This window comes from Hydra vulgaris, chromosome 04, assembly GCF_038396675.1.
Source record: "Hydra vulgaris chromosome 04, alternate assembly HydraT2T_AEP".
In the NCBI taxonomy this organism is placed as follows: domain Eukaryota; kingdom Metazoa; phylum Cnidaria; class Hydrozoa; order Anthoathecata; family Hydridae; genus Hydra; species Hydra vulgaris.
The window spans coordinates 3,905,049-3,927,500 of record NC_088923.1 but is presented as its reverse complement, the minus strand read 5'-3'; the positions used below and the strand labels follow the sequence as shown (position 1 = coordinate 3,927,500).

The 22,452-nt window shown below is 26.7% G+C and overlaps 1 protein-coding gene across 4 annotated transcripts in view; it reads left to right on the top strand.

The window, feature by feature from the left end:
- The window catches only part of LOC100206499 (nitric oxide synthase 1), a 101,549-nt gene extending 91,959 nt beyond the window's left edge, over positions 1-9,590 (top strand). For all 4 annotated transcript variants that reach the window (XM_065795272.1, XM_065795273.1, XM_065795270.1 and 1 more), the window contains exons 20-27: positions 3,977-4,149; positions 4,221-4,346; positions 6,448-6,532; positions 7,134-7,212; positions 7,300-7,573; positions 8,595-8,786; positions 8,867-8,952; positions 9,030-9,590. In XM_065795272.1, the coding sequence (XP_065651344.1) occupies positions 3,977-4,149; positions 4,221-4,346; positions 6,448-6,532; positions 7,134-7,212; positions 7,300-7,573; positions 8,595-8,786; positions 8,867-8,952; positions 9,030-9,066 (1,052 nt within the window). In that variant the 3' untranslated portion in view covers positions 9,067-9,590. The remainder of the gene's footprint in view (positions 1-3,976; positions 4,150-4,220; positions 4,347-6,447; positions 6,533-7,133; positions 7,213-7,299; positions 7,574-8,594; positions 8,787-8,866; positions 8,953-9,029) is intronic.
- Positions 9,591-22,452: the final 12,862 nt, after the last annotated feature.

Genomic DNA, 22,452 nt, shown 5'->3' with positions numbered 1-22,452 from the left:
AAGTGCATGGAATAAATTGGACATATATGAAGTAACCCAAACACATGGAGTACAATAACCGAATATCAGAAAGCACATAAAATTTTTAATTCTATGAAAGTTGTGAATAATAAATAGGGCTGAAACTCATTTCAGATTACACAAAAATCTTGATGAACGTTGAAACTCAACTGCAATATATTTTATTAACTATGGAAAAACATCAATGTCAAATTTTAGATATGCAGAAGTCCGCAATTGAGAAAGCATTAATGAAAAAAGTAAAAACAAGTAAACAATCTGAACTGCATTAATTAACCATAAAATTAGCATTGATTAATCATATTAACAACACTAAATTTGAATAAAATAATTTAAACTTTATTACCTATTGAGTTGTGTCAGCATATTTATGTATCACATTGAAATAAATTTATTTTCAAATTACCTTAAAAATCATTAAAATGATAACAAAAATTACCAATGAACTCTAAATTTAGTATTTGAAATAGATTATATTTTCTTAATTTCATAAAACAATCTTACACAAAATAATATTTTGTTTGCTTTATCACAATTTAGTTTATTTTTTGTGTTATTATTTGAATTTTTTAATTGTCAATTACTTATATTATTACTATTGTTGATAATTTACATATAGATTTTATCAGTTACCAATAAGATATTCTTGAACATAATTTATGTTCATAAATTAAACTTATGTCAAAAAAACTTTATGTAATATTGAACTAATAATAAGTAATATTAAATTAATAATAAACAAAATTTTTTTTGTTTGTTTATTATTAGTTATAGATATGTGATACTTATCTAATATATATATATATATATATATATATATATATATATATATATATATATATATATATATATATATATATATATATATATATATATATATGGGATGTGCAAAAAAAAAAGTTTTTATAATTTCTTTGATAGTGCCTTTTTATTTTGTGACATGTGTAGAAATAACAATTGTGAAGTTTGAGCATGATTGTATAATTTTTAGAGGTAAAAAAGTAAACAACTTAATGTTAATGACTGCATCAACATCAAATTTTCAACTTTTTAGGTTATTTTGGTCCAAGATCTCTTTTAGTATGCAATTCCAAATTATAAACAAATTAAAATACAACATTGCAATTTAACTTTTAATGAATTACTAATCAAAAACCATTTTTAATTAAGTATTTTTAATACTAAATTATTATTATTACTTTTGTTTACAAGTTAAATAAGAATAAAGTTATAAACTTCTGGTCTATAATAATGTGCTTGTGTTCACTAAAGAAAAATATAAAAAAAATCTTTAGAATAGTTAGAGGTCTCATTTATAGTTAGCTGCTTTACCAAATTTCTTGAGCACATGAATACTTGCTGCATTAATAAAATAATGATAAAAAAATATGTTTATTGAAGCCAAAATGTCAGAACGTTTGATCATTTAGCGCTGTTTCATAATCTTCTTTGTCAATCAATGACCACTTGTCACAAAAACATTTAAATAATCCTATTTCAGGGTCACTGGATTGCCCAAGAGATTGCTTAAAAATATCACTCAAGACAACTTCATATATATAATGACAGCATAACAAGTGTAATAGTTCTTTCAACTAAGATACACGCTCCAGCTTTGATACCAGTGTTAAAAGCTGTTATATCAAAACTAATTACCTCGATCTTGAATATCCCTATCTAGTAAATTTGGTATAACAGCTTTACTTACTGCTTCAACAGTTCCACTTAACTTTGGAATGCCAAGAAGCTGGTCAGCATTATAACCTCTAACAAGAAGCTGGTCAGCATTATAACCTCTAACAAGAAGCTGGTCAGCATTATAACCTCTAACAAGAAGCTGGTCAGCATTATAACCTCTAACAAGAAGCTGGTCAGCATTATAACCTCTAACAAGAAGCTGGTCAGCATTATAACCTCTAACAACAACTGCTTATTGATCAGCTGAATCTCTTCCATCTATATCTGGCAATATTTTACCATCAAAATGAAGATTTGACAAGTTGAATGTAGACTTGATTGTTCTAGCTTAGTGGTTTCAGTTCCAGATGTAGACTTTTCAGATAGGGGCATTAAATCAATGTGGCTTGCATTTTCAGCTTTTTATTCGCTTTTCTTCTTGACAATGTATAAACTCTCCTAATTCTTTTCTTTCCTTGAAATGTTCTTCTGTTTTTGCCAATGTCTTGTCATGCCTGATCTATTATAAATAGCCGGTATTCTCTTCAGTTGTAATAACACTCATGGCAACAGCATGTGCTTTATGGAAAATTTGATTAATTTCTTCACAAAAAAAAAAAATTCATTTCCTGTTTGTGTTGCTAAAGCTTGTTTGATATTTTTCTTTATTTGAGCCCATTTGTAAAAAGTATTTTCAAACTTTTCAATTGCATTATGCTCAGTAATTGTTGGAACTCTTGCAATATTTCACAAATGAAATACTTCTTGAATGACACACCTTGCACTTTCTTGAATGTTTTTTTTTCTATTTTAGGATGATGAGAAAATACTGGGAGAACTTGACAACATGTTGGAAGCTTTATTGAAAACAAAGTGAGAGATAACTGAGAATCCATATTGCAGGATATTGCTGAAAATCAAAATATGAATAAAATAACCTGAATAAAACAATTGTTATCACAAGAAGAATTTTTTTTGAAAAAAATGCCACATATCAGCAATCATAAAAACAAGAATAATAATATAACTAATAATCATAATTAGTTAAATTCAAAAAGTTAATTCATAAAAAAGTAATTTAATGAATGAGCAAATTAAAAAAATTTACAATAACATTACAATAGGAAAATAATAGTAATCAAAAAGTGAAAAATGGTAATGACCTCTAAAAGTCATTCAAATTTGCTAAAATTTTGTTTTCAGTTTACTTTTCATTATTCGGCAATCCAAGTAGCAATTATATAAGTTTTTTAAACTTAATACTTACTAAATCACACAACCAGATATACAATATTTAGTCTCTTCCTCCATTTGTAATACCACTAGCCAATATCACCTGTCTAATGAATGGTATCTGGCTACCACCAAAACTATAGAAGACGTCTTTTTCAAATTTAAACTATAGATTAGCAGACTTCAAAAATCTGAATCTTGATATCTAAAAAGTTGTCTAGGATGTTTTGTTTCCTTCTAAGAACACCACACCGTGTTACAAATTTTTTTCATATTGAGTTTAATTATTTATGCAATTATTGGATACCTCATAGTCAAAAATTAATAAAGTAAATTTCAATCACCTTAAATGAATGACCAGTTGCACTAGTTATCGCATAAAAGAAGCACAAATGAATTTTGGTCCAGCAAACCAGATCCTGAGTTATACCAGTTCTTAATCAATGTAAGCAGATTTGCAATCAAATAAAAAAATACATTAGGCATTCCATAAAAAACTATGAAAATACAGTAGTTCACAACAGTGATGTGGAGTCCCAAAAGTGCTCTGGCTTTATATCTTTGTTTATTCATGGTCTCAGGTATCCAGAAGCTCTAAAAATATTGGTTGATTTATGATCTGCTATGATGGTTTAAAAATTGATTGTTCCTCTAACCTAAAAGTCTTGATTTTTTTTCCCTTTAGTAGTCCATAAGCTTTTATATTTTTTTAAAGTTCCTGGATATCAAAAACTAGAAAAAAGTAATCTTTTTGTGACTTTTAAATCTGGAGTCTTTTTTTTGGACTCCGCATCCCTGGTTCACAACAATTAAAAAAAATTGTTTTTTTGAATTGTTGTGAACCAGTTTTATTCATCAACAGAGCTGAAATACAAATAACAATGTCATAATAATAAAAGTAAATGTTGACATTCAAACTTTATGTTTAAATTTAATTTCTTAAAATATTGATTTATAGCTGTGCCTTTTTTAAGGTAATAATTTATACCTATATTTTTTATTATCTGTGTTATTTAGATGAATTTACAAAATTTAATTCATTTAGATGATTTAACGAAAAATCAATTGCAAAAACGATTACCTTTTCCAAACACTCTTGGTAGAATATTTGGGTGGTTTCTTGATATAACCACTCCACCAACTATGAAGCTGTTAGGGATATTTGCAAGTAAATGCAAAAATGAAAAAGAGAAGGAGGTTTTAACTAAACTTTCAACAGTAAGTAATTCCAATACTAATATTATATTTTTTTTATTTTTGTTTATTTTTACTAATTTTTTAAAATTTAGGTCAGTAGAGTTTATGAAAATTGGAAACATAATTCATATTTGACCATTGTAGATGTTCTTGAGGAGTTTTTATCAGTTGAAGTTGATGTTATATTACTAGCAAATGAGTTAGCAATTCTTAAGCCAGTTAGTAATTTTTGATTTTTTTTCTTAAATTTTTCTTTTATTGTAGATACAAATGTTTTTATTTTAGGGTGTTAAATATTTTTTAATAAAGAGTGTTAACAATATATTTACTGTATTTTGACTATTAATCTCTTTCTGGTTGAAGAAGTCTCTTGTAGACATACAATGAAGCAGTCTCTTGTAGAAAAATTACTTCAAAAGTAGTTTTGTCTACTTCCTGTAGTCCAAAACTTTTTGACTACAGGAAGTAAGTAAACCACCTACTTTTTTAAAGTCGAAGTTTATTAATAAGTTTTAAATTACTGTTTGTATTATTACCATCTTAACCAACTCTCTGATATCCTCTTATTATATAGTGCTCTTTGATATTCTGCTAATCTACTGCTTCAATGAGAGTGATTAGGTGAGACCAATTTTCTAGCAAAGTATTAGTATAAAGATGTAAAATTAACAATATTGTTAAATTCTTTCATGGGAGATGTGATGGATCCATTTTTATATATGTTTTACAACAGGAATCAAGATCATCAATTGTTCTAAGGTTTTTGATATCATATCCTATATCCATTCACCACTACCCATAAACAAGGTTTATTATCTGTGTGTGATAAATGACCAAGTTATGCATTTGCACATTTAAGATTTAAAGCAATATAATAAGTTACATTTTTTATATATTCGTCTCAATTAAAATATTTTTCTACCTCTTTTTTTAGTAATTTGCATGACCAAATCAGATTTTTTATATATACTAAGTCTCTGAATACATATTTTTCCTTGTTGTAGTTTGACAATTTAAATATTTTCTTCTATTTCAAATAGTTTCTTGAAAAGGAATTAAAAACCAAATAAAACTTTTGTAATGTTGTAATCAATTGCAGAAAAATTGTAAAGAAACAGAATGTTTTTTTGTAGGATGCATCAAACTCTTTGTCCAAGGTAACTCCATAAAATTAAAAGAGGTAAATACTGCACTTTCTTTCAGTTTATTTTGTCACTTTACTGGCGATGAAGATTAACACAAATCAATTAGAAAGTTATTATCTATATCTGCAACAAAATACACTAGCTAATGACTGGCTATTTAAATATGGCAGTTATATCATATATTTGTGAAACTAAATTGGTTGAGGGTGAGACTTGAGCAATTAATGCAGAGATGATTGAATGTGCTTCATTTATTGGGATCAATCTCTAAGTAACATTTCTACAGTAAATATAATAAAAATATATAATAAATATCAATGCTGAAACTGTGATAGTACATCTCTGAAGAACTTATCATAAGGTTGTAGTAGCCGTTGCTATAAATAGAACCATACAACCAAAACTGTTGTTTGAGGAAGACAACTACAAAACTCCAAACAAGCATTTATTTATCAACGCTGCTGCCCACAACACAACTGTGAATGTAGATTTAGTAATCATATCTGAAGAATAAAGAGTGATAAACAATAATGATAATGCCTTAAATGAGTTTAACGATATTGCCTTGGCATCTTTACCATGCAGTTTAAGGCTAAAATGTTGAGTATTTTGTATATCTACAAAATTCAATTAAAATCCATTTTAATGTTGTGATTTACAGTTAAAAATCTAATAGATTTAGTTATGCTAAAATAATATATAATTTGGTTATGTTAAAATAATTGTATTAAAAATCTAGTAGATATGGTTATTCACAAGTTTTAAATATTTTTGTGTTATTTGGATTAATACGTTATTGTTATTGAGGATCAAGCATTTCGTAGTGACATTAAAAATGAGATTTTTACTGAGAAGGGAAAAAAACATTAGACTAAAAATCTTGAACTGATGGGCTTTTTTACCAGGTTTTTGTTGGTATTCTCACAAGGTTTATGTTGATTTTCTCACCAGGTTTATATTTGTTTTCTTACGATGTTTATGTTGGTTTTCTCACCAGGTTTATGTTGGTTTTCTTTTGTTGGTTAGATTAGTACTAGTTTTTTCTCAGGTTAATGTTGATTTTCTCACCAGGTTTGTTGGGTTTTTACAAGGGTAATGTATATCTAATTCTGGTATATTAATAGAATTTTAAAATTTGAAGTTTAAGCTATTTAGTTTTTTCTATTGTTTTTAGAGATATTATTCAATATCTTCATCACCAGATCTTTATCCCAATGAAATTCATATAACAGTTGCTTTAGTTACCTATTCTCACAATAGTAAGTATAGCACATGTTTTATGTTAATATTTTAAATTCTTAAATTACATATGTTTTTTTAATATATTTCAATTTTTAGTTTTTTTCAACTTTTGTGAATTAATTTTGTTTCTGTCATTTTATTTCTATGTTTTATTTGATAATTCAGTGATTATTTTTTACATTGAATATTTATTCAATTTTACTTGAAAATTTATTCAACTATATTGAATAAATGAAGTTTTAACATTAAGGTAAGGTAAGTTAAGTTAACAGATAGTAAATTTAAAGTAAAATTTTTCTCTTTTTAAGTCTATTTTGTTTCAAGAACATCTTATGCATAGAAGAAATTGTAGTCGTACAAAAAATAATAAAATATAATAAAGAGATTTTTAAATAAATAAAAATTTAAATAAGTAAAAACCAAATATTTTAGAAAATAAAAATCCTATTTGTAATGTAGGACAACATAATTTTTATTTATAATAATAAAAATATATTTTTTATAAATTGTAATTTTTATTTAAAAGTTGCTTTTTTGTTAAACATAATATTTTTATTTATACTTTTTTTATATTTCTGTGTTTTTACTATTTATATTTCTGTGTTTTTACTTTCTTAGATATTACTAATAATGGTGTATGTTCCACATGGTTGCATTTAAAGAAACCGGGCCAAGAAATTTTTTGTTTTGTTAGAAAGTATTTTCAATTTAATTTTTACTCTTTATGATTATAAATAAATAAAAATAAACAATTACAATTTTAATATATTTAAATTTACTTTAGATGTCACACTTTTAAACTTCCATCTTCTGTGTCTGCACCTATAATAATGGTGGGGCCTGGAACTGGTATTGCACCATTTCGATCATTCTGGCAGCAAAGGATTTATAATATATTGCACCAGGGTGAACCTGAATTTGGAAAAATGTTTTTATTCTTTGGATGTCGAAATAAATTTAATGACAATATTTATGGTAGAGAACTGGAGGATGCAAAACGTCAGGGAGCTTTAACGGATGTATTTGTTGGTTGTTCTAGACTACCTGGAGAACCAAAGGTTAACTCTTTTATTAAAAAAAACGTGTCTCTTTTATTTTATAGGTTGATGTGTATATAAAAGTAAATGTATAAATGGAAATATATTGAAGTAATAATGGAGGAAGAATACAGAAAGTCCTGAAAAAGTGTTTAAGTGTTGCTAAATTTAAAAAAATATTTTAAAAAAGTTATTAAGTTATTAAATCTTAAGTAATTTAAACATAAAAGTTTGTTTATAAAATATAAAATGAAAAATCACTATACTAGTATTTTAACATATTTTTTGCAAAAAATTAATGTACTGTTAAGTATGTGTTTAAAATATGCGGTAGTGGTGTAATGGTAAAGCGCTCGCTTCATAAGCGAGAGGTTCCGAGTTCGATTCCCACCACGTCCCTAGTAGTACCGCGCTCAACTTGTTTCTCCGCGCAGCGGCCTTGTTCGTGTTTCGGAGTTATAGAGTTGAGAGAGGGTTATAACCACTAATAAGTAGCCTCCTTGTCTGTAGTGGCCTTCTCGGCCTTGAGGAGGTGAATAACAAAAAAAAAAAAAATGTGTAGTTGATTTTCGCTCTTTTTCCTTCAAAAATGATAAAAAATATATATATTTTTTAATCATTTTTGAAGGAAAAAAACTATCATCCTGATAGTTCGCTCTAAAGTTTTTGAATCATTTTCTTTCCCAATAAGTCAAGAATTTAAAAAATAGTATAAAATATTTAGTTAAAAAAGGTCATTATACTATTGTCTGTTTCCAATGATATTCAAGGCCACATGATATTCACTGCCCCACCATCCTACATTTTCTCAAGCCATCTAAGGCTACTTTATAAGCTACTAATCAGCTCTATTTAAAATGCCTCAAATGAAACTCTTGAAAAATGTTTAAATTTTTTTGATAGTCGTTTGAAATTATTTAAATATTTTTATTAATTAAGACTAGACACAATTAATACAAAACCTTTTTTTTTTTTGTGGTTGTTGTTTTTTTAATTCAGGTGAATTTATTATTTTCTTACTTTTTTTTATTATAAACCTTAGACTTACGTTCAAGACTTGATAAAAGCTCATTCAGATTTGGTGCTAGAACATTTTTTAAATAAGCAAGGTCATTTTTATGTGTGTGGAGATGTTACTATGGCATCAGATGTTCAAAAAACAATGACGGATATTATAATGGAAAACTTAAAGTGTAGTGAACAGTATTGCAAAGATTTTGTTCACGATTTAAAGGTAAAAAATTTTTGTTATAACTTTGATGATTATAACAGAAATATTTAATTATTTTGATTAGATCTAAAGTTTTCTTTTAGAAAAACGGACGTTATCATGAAGACATTTTTGGTGTTACATTAAATATAAGACACATAACATCATCTGTTAGATCGTTTTCTTATCGGTAAATCATAAAAAATATGTTGTTACTCTTTTTAACTTTGCATTTCTTACCTAAACTATTTTAATAAAATTATTTAGGTGCGAAACATATGAAGACGATGGAGTTTTTATATAACTCTCAAGTTGAGTCATCAAAAAGCAAAAAAAAACAAATTTGTCTATTTTTTTTGTGAAATTTTAATTTTTTTTTCAATACCACAGTGTTACTTCATGAAAACAAGTTACCAGTGATCTGTTGATCTAGCAAGTGGTTAAATGAATGTGGGAACAATTAAATATTCGTGAACTTTATATTATTTATATTTATTATAGGGATGTACGCATTTCTCAAGGAGTACATCTTGCAATAACACGTGTACATACTTAAATATGTTTCCGTACGGTTTGCTGTTTGCCAACCGCTGTCTAATAAATAGCAGTTGGCTAATTAAACTAAATTTTTTTATCTGGTAGACTAATGACGGTTGGGTAATATAACCTAATTTTTAAATGTTTTTGTCTAGTAGACTAATGACTATTGGCTAATTTGCAAATATTTTTTTGTAACAGGCTAATGGCGATTTTTTATTTGCATATACTTATTTGTTTGTTATATTCGCATTTTGTTAATATACTATTAAATAAATGAATTTTAAAAAAGTGATTTATTTGCATTTAAATAGACGAGCCTTGGTTACATTCTCTTTTTTTACCCTCTTTTTTTTGAAAGGACTTTTTTATTATTATTTTAAGAAATTTATAGATATAGAGGACTTTTTTTTTAGAAACTTGTGTTTGAACTGTGGTTGAATGACCGGAACTGTCATCAAAACCATATCTAAATATTATTTTGGCTATAATTTTGTTAGTAGTAAGGGATTTCATGTGCTACAAAATCACTCCTTCTTATAATTGTACAATACGTCTGACTATGTTCCTAATAAATTCTTTAATGGTATTTGTGCAACAATATCGGAAATTATATAGCATTTGGTATACATGCTGAATTATATTTCCAAATCTTTTTGTAATCAGGTTATAAATTATTTCTGATAATAATTCCTTGTAAAATATTTTGATATTGTTGTTTACTTAAATTAGAATCCAAAATTAGTTCTAACGCTTTTTCCGCGGTATAACGTACTGTTTCTTTTTAGGGAAAATATAGTTTTTTTAATTTTAGTTGGCCAAGATGAGCTTTTGTTTAATTCTTTTAGAACTAATGCTAAATGCTGACTTGCAGCCATATCTGCTGCTTGCAATATAAGAGCCGTTAAGTGCAAATTATCCCGACATAACTCTGATGCTTCCAATCTTGGCCCAATCCGATTTTTCGGTATATGAAAAACTTGGTCGTCCAGAAGATCTTAATGGAGTTGACTGATTAGAAAATGGTGATGGAATTGCAAAATCAGTAAATGTAATTTCTCTTTTTAACCAATCTCAGTTTTTTTTACTTTTAAATCGGCCCACTGTTCTTTGACTATCTGACCATTTTCGTTCAAAAGAATTGCACAAACGAAAAATTTTCTTTTGAATATTGTTGCTAATAACTACTGTTATATCATTTTCAACTATTTGAATGACGTGCTCAAAAACATTTGAGTATTTCTTATTTTTATCTTTCTTTTCCGGCCATACATTAAATAAATCCTTCCATTTGAAACGGTACATCGCTGCAAACAAACAAATACATTTTTAATATGGGCAACTAGGACAAGTTTTGAAAACTGGAATATATTTCTGAACATTAACAAAATTCAATCGGGCAAAAATATTTTTGGAGAAATAAGGAGATTTTTTTAAAAGTTTTGAAAAAACTAAAGGAAGATGAAATACTTCTATGCGCTTATTGCTTTTATACAATTAATATAATAATGGAATATCTTAATTTAATTAAATATTTTTAAAAAGCATATGCCTGTATAAAAATAATTCACTGTTCAAAAAATAAATGTTAAGCTTCTTTTAAACTTTGGTTGACCAAGCGTTTTCTTGAATAATTAAAGAAAAAAGAAAAACTACATGGTATACCGTAGAAATCGTTCATTACGGAAATTTTCAACTAAAAATTTTGATAACTCTATTGTTAGAGCGAATACGAAAGTTTTTTTTTTTGCTTTGATAAATTAACTATACGAAAAAACGAGTCGAACTATATCAAAAAAGTATTTTATTTGCATTTATATATTTATTAACAGTATTTTCATTTTAGAAAACTTTTTTTTTTTGTCCGTAATTACAAATACGCAGGTTTAATTACGGACGCCTGTAAAATAGGAATAAAACATACACTTATTTTTTTTCCATTTATATTTTGGCACTTTCTTCGTTTTGAATACCCACGGCAATTTTTTTTAGCTGCATTAGCAACTTTGAAAAAATAACACTTTTTCATAAATTTGTACTCGCAAAAAACAAGTTTTTGTGTTTCTGAAATTTCATTATAGGGTTAACTTTTGGTTAATTCGATTTAATTCAAGAAATATTTATTTTAAAAATCTATTTTTTTTTTTTTCAAATTATTAATTAGAATTAAATTTTGCACAAAATAGTGTAAAAGTTTTACAACTTGAACTTCGGAAATAAAAGTTGTTTAAATTTTCGTTAATTTTGATAATGATAAATTTCAAATTAAAATTTAACTCGATAATAATAATCACAATAAAATAATAATAATAATAATAATAATAAAAGAACAAGTAACAACGTTTTATTAAATTTTCCGTAATTAGGATTCATCTTTAATTAACGTAAAATTTTGATAATGGAAGTGAATTTTTTGTGTTTCTTTTATTTTATATCAATTCAACATAGCTGTAGTTGTTTTTGAAATCTATTTTGACATAATTTTAGTCTATTGTAAGTTATTTCATTTTATTTAGACTTAATCAAAATATTTTAGCCTGACAACGGTCTCTAGCAACACTAACTTTATAATTAATTTCTTACTTTGCCGTGATTTAAATTTTTGTCAAACTTTGTTAAATCACGCATTAGTATAATAGACCAGAATAGTTTGCCTAATTTTTAGTAAACCGTATGCTGTGACCGGCATCCCATTTAATAATATGTAAAAAAAAAATTTTTATATACTTAAGTATTATATATAGAAATATTTATTTCTTAAAATTAACTTTACAGAAAACAATTTTTGAACGGATTTACTTATTTTTCAACTAAAGTTAGTCAGCATCATAATCAATGAGAGAACAATAAAAATGGAGGAGAAAACCAGTTCATACATGAAAATCAATAAAAATATATATATCTAATACTCAATTTTTGAACCGCCAACCCTACATTCTTTAGTGCAGAAAAGCTCTGTACCTTGTAGATATTATTTTGGGGTACATATTTAGTTGCAAAACCACAAATTGTTTTTACATTAAACTATTGAATCATGGAAATGTACTTAGCACTTTTTTTATTAAAGTACTTATATATATCTCCAATAGACACAAATACATTATGTTGCGCCTTAACATAAGTATACACCTTTTTAGGATTACTTTCATCTGATACTAGTTCTGCTTCAAATACTAGAACACAACTATAACTTGGTTTCTGCACTTGGGTTTTTAGTTTCCTAGATTCAAGAATCAGTTTTGCTGAGTGCCGGTCTGTCGCAGATAAGTAATTTTACCCTTTTTTTTTGTTTGTTTGTTTTATCATAGCTATTACCTTCTTCTTCATCTGCGATGCTTTACAAGTTGTATAGATGTTTTACAAGTTGTATAGATGCTTTACAAGTTGTATAGATGCTTTACAAGTTGTATAGATGCTTTGCAAGTTGTATAGATGCTTTACAAGCAGTATAGATGCTTTACAAGTTGTATAGATGCTTTACAATTAGTATAGATGCTTTACAAGTAGTATAGACTTATTTCAACGGGATGAATTACTTGCAGAGTTCAACATATTTATCGCAGAAAAATCCATAGCACTAATTAGAGTTCTTATTTTTAAATAGTTGCTCATAGGTATAGTATTGTTTTTAGAAAGGATGACATTATCTCAATTTAATATGCCATGATCATGCGACGAATCATATAACGGAAAAAATAAGTTGACTACTCTTGTTGAAGAGTTTTTTTTCACTTTTCCTTTAGATGTTTCGAATGTTAAGAAATCAATTAGTTGTTTTAAGTTATGATCAGCCTGATTATTAAGAAAAACACTTGTCGCACTATTTTGACCGCTTAGTAATTCGATTCTGACGTCATCGTGCGATATTAAGTTGAAATCACCTACTAGTAACATACAGCTATACGCTTTTCTATCAACAGCTTGCTTAGCTGAAATAATTGTTTTGTTTATTTCATTTATATACAATAAAGGTGGTCTATAGAAACCAACCAATAGAAACGATTTCGATTTCTAGATCACACTGATATTATATATCTTTTAATTTAGTTGCTATGGTACCTAATTTTGCATTGCAGCAACCTATTTTTAGTACTTAACAGATTTTTTACTTGCTATATTGGTCTAATAAAATGCGATTTGTATTTCTAATAAAGATAATACTTTTGTTTAGTTACTATGAATATCTTACTTTGCATAGCAAAGTTTCCCACCTCATTTCGACATTGTATCATTCAATTTCGACATTGTATTAGTACATTTCAACAATGTTTTATTCAATTTCAACACCGTCGCATTTGATTTCGACTATTTGCATTAAATTTTGACGGCGTTAAAAAAATTTTAGTTTATAAACAAATAAAACAGATTTTTTCTAAATTTATTCAGATGATGATTTTTTAATTTGAATGAAAACCAAAGTTTAAACAAAAAATTATCATAATATATTGTAATAGCAAATATTTGCTTATTAAAAATAGAAAATACAAAAGTAAGCTTATTCATCAATAATTGGTTCGCTTTTTGAACACGGAATCATAGACCTAAGTAAGTGCAAAAAATAATTATGCTACTAATAATTAAGTAAGTGCAAAAAATAATTATGTTACTAATAATTAAGTAAGTGCAAAAAATAATTAAGTATGTGCACCGTATATTCAATGCGTTTTGTGTTTTTCAAGAAGCTCCTCTTCAGTCGTAGACAAACATCTAAATAAATTACTATTTTTATTACTGTTGTTATTATTAGTATTAATGTTGTTGTTGTTATTACTATTATTATTGTTATTATTACTATTATTATTGTTGTTACTATTCATTTTTTGTTATTAATATTATCATTATTATTATATTTACTATATTTAATTTATATATAATATTTATAATGTATTGTTGTTATTATCATAATTCAGATAAATTGTTTCCGTTCAGAAAACATATTTTCAATAGGATTTAAAAAGGGAGAAATATGGAGGGAAAAACATCAAATAATACCCATATTTCATCTTGAACAACAACAGCCTTATGAAAACCAACATTGTCTAGCTCCAACAATTCTATTAACAGTTAATTGTACTAGACAAACAAAATATAAAAAGCTTTTTGTATTAAATGCTCTGGTTTATGCTTCGTATATCAAAATTCCATTTTTGTTAATTGCTCAGGTGACGGAAGTATTTCTTGACCATATATTGGTCACTGCTTGCATGGCCCTTCTTTCCAGCTCAAGAACGTCCTCTTTTTATTCGTATTGAAAGAATAAATCGTACTTTGTCAATAAAGAAACTTTTATTGTCATTTATAGAAGATAAAATGCTCATTAACCTTTCTGCATAAATAGCTCTTTCATTAATAACGTCTTCAGAATTTCTTCTTTCTGGAATTTTGTGAACAAGTTTTAAAGAATAATTAAAACTATCAATACATCTTTCTAGTGTAGAATGACTAATAATAATAAGTAAAATGGGTCTTTGTTTAGTTTCAGGGACGGCGCGAACATGTATTTTTTTTTTTATGATTCTTTTTTTTGAGGGGAGGGAGGGGAGGTGGGTGGTAAGAGAAGAAAAAAAATTTTATGAAAATTTTTTCCTTCTCTTACCACCCACCTCCCCTCCCTTATGACTTTTTTTAAATTATTATCATAATTATAATTACCATTAAATGTAATTAATTCTGTATAGTAGTGTAGGTTATATTTGACCAAATTAGACAAAACCAAAAGAAAATATAATAACAATATTTGCTAAACGTTCGTTCGTTTGATTATGTACATTAATCTTAATATTCTTTTAAGTTTTTGGTGCATTTCTGATACATTGAAATTTTTTGATAAATTAGAAACGCCTTTAAAACAATGAATCAACACTAAAAACTCGGAATAAATTCCATCAAAATTACTTATTTTAGATGCATCGGAATGCAAAGGAATAACTTTATAATAAGTCATCCATTAGCCATCGGAATGCAAAATAATAACTTTATAAATATTTTAAAGTCATCCATAGAGTATTTGGTACATAACGGTGCATTAAATAAATTAAATAACGGTTCAATAGTTGAAATACAATTCTTTCAAATGCTCATAAGATAATAAAACTAGAGTATCTAAAACTTTTTTGAATTCTGATATATAAAATGTATAAAGATCAAATTTTGTCTCAAAAATTGAATTAGAATCAAAATCTTTGGCAATATTCTTCTTCAATGAACTCGTCTAAAATCAGATTTAAGATCAATGCCTAATTAAAGCGCATAATTTATTGAACTTTCAATTAAATTATCCATAGCAAGGTTACCAACATTAATACTCTTAAAAATCTATGTTGAACTGTTTAACAACATGAGAACAAGGTTAAGGTCTTGCTTCAAAACTTTTAGTTAGGATTTTTATTTTGAACATGATATTTTTCATAAAATAAAAAGATACTAAAAAGTATCTTTAGATAGTAAGAAGTCATTTACAATAAAATATAAAGATACTAAGAAGTCAGTGCAGTCACTTTTTTAGATAATCCTAGCTTGATTTCTAGTACTTTTATTTAAATATAGGTCAGTTGGCATTTCTACAAGGGTTTTTATAATAGATTATAATGAAACCCATATAAATTTAATTAATTCAGCTCGAACTGTCCATCTTGTTTTAGATGAATTTTGAAGTTGTAAAGAATTTTAAATCAATGATTTTTGTAAATGTTCATATCTCTTTATGCTTGAATCAAATATAATTATTATTTCAACACAGAAAATAAATATCCAACTTTAATACTGGCATCGCAGCTGTGTTCAAAGAGTGTATTAATCCTATGGCTCTGACATGGTATAAATGGAACTAAGCAACCAAAAAGATTAGATAACTTTTGTTGTGTACCATTTATTTTGTCAAACAGCATATAACTGAAATATTTTGACAGACTAACGTATGACTGAAAAGTAAGATATTGTGGGGCTAATATATTGTCAAGGTAATATATTTTTAATATCAACGATTTGAACTAATTCAGCAATGTCTAGTCTAATTTTGTTTAGAGCTTCAACTATTTCTATAAACCTTTCTGATACATCACTATTATTATTCATGTATCGAATTCAGACTGATAAATGGTCTTGAAATGAAATATTTGGAGTGGTATCAGTTATAACTGAGTACATATCTGCCTTTTTTTTATTTCTGCAACAGTTTTTTTCTTTAATACTTAACAAGGCTATTAACTCATTTTGTGGTTCATGAAAAAGATAAGTAACAAAAAAAAAAAAAAAAGGTAACATTATATTTTCAAAATAATTTCTCTTGCAACCATTTCTCTGTTATAGAACTATTTCTTAATAAAAATAACAAAATTTCTTTAAAATTGCTGTTTTCTTCCTATTCATCTCCCATAAATGCTAAGTCCTGTCAAAATGTCATATATAGTCATTACTTGTTTATATTTTATTTCAAAGCGGTTTTTAAGATATTTTATTGATCGTTTCTTACCGCTTTTTTATTCGTTTTCTGCACGGTTTTACTTACTAAAGTGCCTACAGAATGTTGTTAGACGCCAACTAGCATTCTATAATCAAAAAAGTTTTATTTTGTATTATTGATAGGAATAAACTTAAGTCTAAAAGCATTGTATAAAATATCATTTTTAAAAAGAATTTAGAATTATCAACTAAGGTTACTCAAGTTAATTTTTACCAACTCAGATTTAGTTTGGGGGATGCCACCCCCACCCCCACGCACTCTATTTCCGGCCCTGTTTAGTTTCTTTAAGAGCTCTTTCACAATCATCAACCCAAATTTAGATTAGTATCTTGGATTCTTCAGATAATTTTATGTTTCTAGAACCACCTTTAAGTTGCCGTTCAAACAAATTTTTATATGTCGGCAAAGCATTTTTATATGTCATATGGCAAACCATTTTTATATGGTTTTAATAATTAAACAAATTGTTTTTCGAATAAACCCAAGAATATTTGCAATTTTTGATGGTGAATTTCCATTTAAATAAGATTCAATTATCCTTGAACGGTTTTCATTGTTGATTGTTTGATCTGGTATTGCCTACTCATCCCAACTCATGTTCCACTTGGATATTTGGGCACCCGAATTTTTTTCTTAAAAACACAGAGGTTTTAAAAAAGTAGCAAAAGTGCTCATATTACCCAGACCACTTGGTAATATGAGCAGATTAATTAAGTAAAAAGTACTAACCTGCCAATTAGAACTAATTTTTGGAATATAATGGTTCATTATTAATAAAACTTATCATTAAAAGATTAAATTTTAAGAGACTTTGTAGAAACATTACTTCTATGTTTTCCGCAACAACAAAAAAAAAGAAAAAAATTGGTTCGTTATTCATTCAATTTTGTTAACTCAAACCTTTAAAAAATAAAATTTCAAATTTTTTGAATTTAAATTACAGAAAAATATTTTGTATTGTTGAAATATTAAAACTTTTTACTATATTTTGTTTTAATTTAAAAATCAATTAAAACCACTGCAATTTGAAACTAGGTAATTTTAATTAAAAACACTGGGTAATTTGAGTATCCTCATATTGCACAAAAAATAGCATCTTTAAATAAAGTCAAAACTAAATATTTCTATGCATTGTTTTTTAAACAAAAATGGATTGGGTTTTTAGCTAACATATTTTTCTTTATGAAAAAGTTAATTTCATTATTTTAGCACCAAAATTTCGCGCTACAGATTTATTCATGCGTGATGATATTATTTTAACTACAAAAAAAATTTAACAGCGTTTTAATTAGATGGTAAGCCGCTAATTACTGCATATAAATTTACGCTAATTGTACTGATTCCTGTTATCACCACATAAAGTTGATTCAAAGAATACAAAGCAACTTTAACTTCACTGCTTACATCTAAGAAATCTTTAAGTATGCTTATATTATCCTTATAAATAGGGTAGCTATTTTACAAATATTCAAAAAATTATTTTTGAAACCACATTCAAGATTTCAGTACAAAGAGATATAACAATCATAATACAAAGACTTATAGGACTTATGAATGAAAAAACTCAAAAAGAAAGAAATGAAGACTTTAAGGTGGTACCGCAGGAAAAAAACTATAATCCTGATTCTAAGATAAAATTCATTTTCATCATGATTTATTATTTACTTATGTTTTTTCCAATTAAAAAAATTGAAATATTAGGTAACTATTCATAATAGCGGAAATTTACCCTAAAATATGGGCTAAAAAGCGAAATTTTGAAACCATATTTCTCAAGTTATAGTTTTCAAATGAAGTTGAAACTTTGCACACTTGTTTGACGATAGATTTGCTCTATTTAACCGTTTAATTTTTTGCCTAAAAGGTTTCTTCAGATTTTTATGAACTTTTTATAAATGTTTAGAAAAATTTGGTGCTTTTTATTTTTACTTTTCTTTCTATAGGAAAAAGTAGAAAACATAAAAAAACCTATCTGTTAAATAATTCTTTAATATGTAATGAATCATTGGTGAAAATTTCAACTCTGAAGCAATATTATTAGATGAGATATCATGTTTTAAAATTTAGAGTTTTCTAAAAAATTGAAAGCGAAGACAAAACTAAGTTTAAAAGATAAAAAACACTTAATAATCTTAGATAAACTCACCAGGCATATAAAAATTCATTTGCTCTTCTTTGTCTAAAAGTCCTTTATGTATTCGTCTAAGTCTCTTTCGCTGATTTTTTATTTCAATCAAATCTTTCCGCAACATTCTTCTTACACGATTAACATCTTGTTTAACTGATTTTTTCAGGATAAACTTTCCAAGTAAGCCAAGTGCTTTGAAAACATTAGTAATACCATTACAACCTTCATTAAATTGTAAAACAGTAGAATAAACTCCCATTTCCAGTGTTTGTCTGCTAACAAAAACATTTTTGGGGATCTTTGTCCAAATAATTGAATTTAGAGACTCATTTGCATTCTGAGTTTCTCCATGTAAACATTTATTAAGAAGTTGATCAAATTGTAACTCTCTAAAAATTGGAAGAATAATGTGATGGATCCGCATAGGCATACTAGCAATAGGTTTATACTTATTAGTCTTATTAATTTAATCTAGATGCCATTTACACCAAGTATCTGGTGTTCTTGGATAAAACTGATGGCCTGAAACCCTAACCCTGACGCCATTTCACTTTCTTTTGTGATGTCTAATAAAATTTTGCTTGCTAGATATTTTTGTACTCATAGTTAATTTACTTTCAGTTGTACAGTAGTATTATAACACTATAAAGTATAAACAGAGAATAACATTAAGTAAAACTCTTTATTTGAGTATAACCAGTACACAGTTTTTATTACCCAGTAGACAGTTTTTTGAGCTCCATTGTAGAGGTTTTTACATAAGTTTGTTATTTTAAGTAATGGTTTTAGATCGGAAATGCAAAGTATATTATATTATATTCAATTCAGTTAAATTCCTATCCATTTTTAGCAATATAAAGCAAGATATATGGAGTAATACCCGTTGCTAAGGTGTTTCTATGGACTAATGCCTTGTAATAAAATCTTAAAAACACTATTTTAGCACATAAAAACACCTGAAACCTATATATCATTTAAAGGAGCATTAAATTTTGCACCAATCAACATTAAAAAATATGTGATAAGTGCGGCCGTGGCGCAGTGGTTAGAGCGCTTGCTTTATAAGCAGGAGATCCAGGTTCGAAACGAGCTCTGGACAAATTTTCGCGTCACGGTAAGGAAGGAGGCGTGAACTTCCTGGTTAAATGCACTTCCGCGGTGCTCTGTGACAAGACCGTTAGGACTTCTTGGGGCACCTAAAATAAAAAAATAAAAAAAATAAAAAAATAAATTTTGATTTTTTCTTTAAAAATCTGTTGTTTTTTTCCTGTGTTACCACCTTACAACTTATCGCAAAAATTTAAGCCAAAAAACATCCAAAAGATCAATAAATTCTGATCTGATCAATAGACTCCTTTTTTCTAACCCTTTTTCTTTTCCTTTTTTCTGACCCTGTTACATCATTACCGCGTAAATTAACATCGCACTGAACAAATAATGAAATTTCTTTCAGAAATTTTATAATTACTTCAACAATCTTAAAATAATATTGTTTTATAAATTGTTGTTGTCAATGTTTTTTGCACTACTTTCCGTTTTTATTATTGCTAAAACATTAGTTACCTAAATCTTTAATTGATATTCAAAAAAGGTGGGTTAAAAATATGATTAAATTTATTTAAAAAATCCATGTGCCCCCATGTGATCAAGAAAAAAATTTGGTTGCTAAGCATTATAAATATCCATAGCAACTAAATAAAAAAATTTATCACTTTTCTCAAAAAGCGCGACGAAATTTAAATTAGAGATGGGTCATTCCAGATTTCAACAATTTTCTAAGTTGGTGACACTATGTCTCAGATTTTGCTCTTCTTTTGAAATTATGTTAAAAATAATAAAATATGAAAAATTTAAAAATTTCAATGTATTTGCATTATCCGTTACTAAGTTATCGGCATTAAAAGATTTGCTATGGAAGCATAATTTTTAAAAAACTGTATTTTTCGCATTTTAATACTTTCATAACTTTTTTCTGTAATATAATAAATGCATGTTTTTTTATTTACTAAATAAATGTAACTTAGCCTAGATAAAAAACAAGGTGCAGCTTATTTATTTGATTTCAGAAAAAAAAAATCAGCACACAAAAGTTGAACGATTTTCATTAAATTGAAAAAAGTACTACTTTTATACCATTATAACTTTTTTCTAATGTATAATAAACTATGTATAATTTTAGAACTATAATCTCTACCATAAAAGTAGAATTAAAATTTAAAAAATCATTTATTGTTTAACAGAAAAAATATATACATGGTTAAAAGTTGCCATTGATGGAAATCGACAAATTTTGGGCTTAACTAAAATAGTCAGTTAAATTTTCTGATACCTTGTACCAAACTAATAATGACAGCAAATAATATTCATATACAGTATATTATTTAGGAAATATTTATTTAGGAAAGGTCACTATGTATTATTTATAAAAAAACTGAAAAAGAAAAACACATAACTTGTGGTGTGCCCCAAGGTTCAATCTTAGGACCATTATTATTTTTATAGTATATAAATGATTTGTACTTAGCATCAAATATTTTAAATGTTATATTGTTTGCAGACGACTGCAATCTTTTTTATTCCGACAAAAACATAAAAGTTCTCTTTAATATATTTAATGAAGAACTATTAAAAATAAACGAGTGGTTTACAAGTAATAGGCTTTCGTTAAATGTAGAAAAAACTAAATTTATCTTATTCTCCAAACCTAGTAAAGGTGATGATGTTCCTCTAAAATTACCTAATCTTATAATCAATAAAACATTTATTAAAAGGGAACCAATCGTTAATTTTTTAGGAGTAATACTAGATGAAAATTTGTCATGGAAACCACATATAAAATACATAGAAAATAAAATCTCAATAAATATTTCCATATTATATAAAACTAAACCATATCTTAACACTGCTTCCTTAAAAAAAATATACTTTTCATTTATTCATAGTTTTATCTCGTACTGTAATATTGTATGGGGTAGTACTAATTATAGTAAATTAAAAAAACTTTATAGTAAGCAAAAACACGCATGCAGGATTGTATTTGGTGCACACAGAACTTTTCATTGCGAACCTCTTTTAAGGAAGCTTGGTGCCCTAAGTATCTATAAACTTAATATACACCAGGTTCTACAATTCATGTTTAAAATAAAACGTGGGCTTTCTCCTATTGTGTTTCAGTCTTACTTTAGTGAAATCTCGCACAAGTATCCTACTAAATTTTCAATTAACAACTTCATTGTACCAAAAACTAATTTAAAACTAGGTTCTTACCAAATTCAATATCGTGGACCGTTTCTGTGGAAACATTTTTTAAAATTTGTTACAAAAAAAAATAATATTCAAAACATCTCTTTGGAACAATTCAGGAAAGAATCTAAGAGTCTCTTATTGCAAAATGACCTTGATTTAAAATATCTCTTTTAAAATAAATAATATAAATTATCTAAAAAATAGTTATTGAAACTACTTCTTTTTTGTTGCTGTTTTATTTATATTTAACTTTTGTTAATTTTTGATATATTGCATTATACTTCAACACTTATATTTATATTGTAAAAACGTGTAAA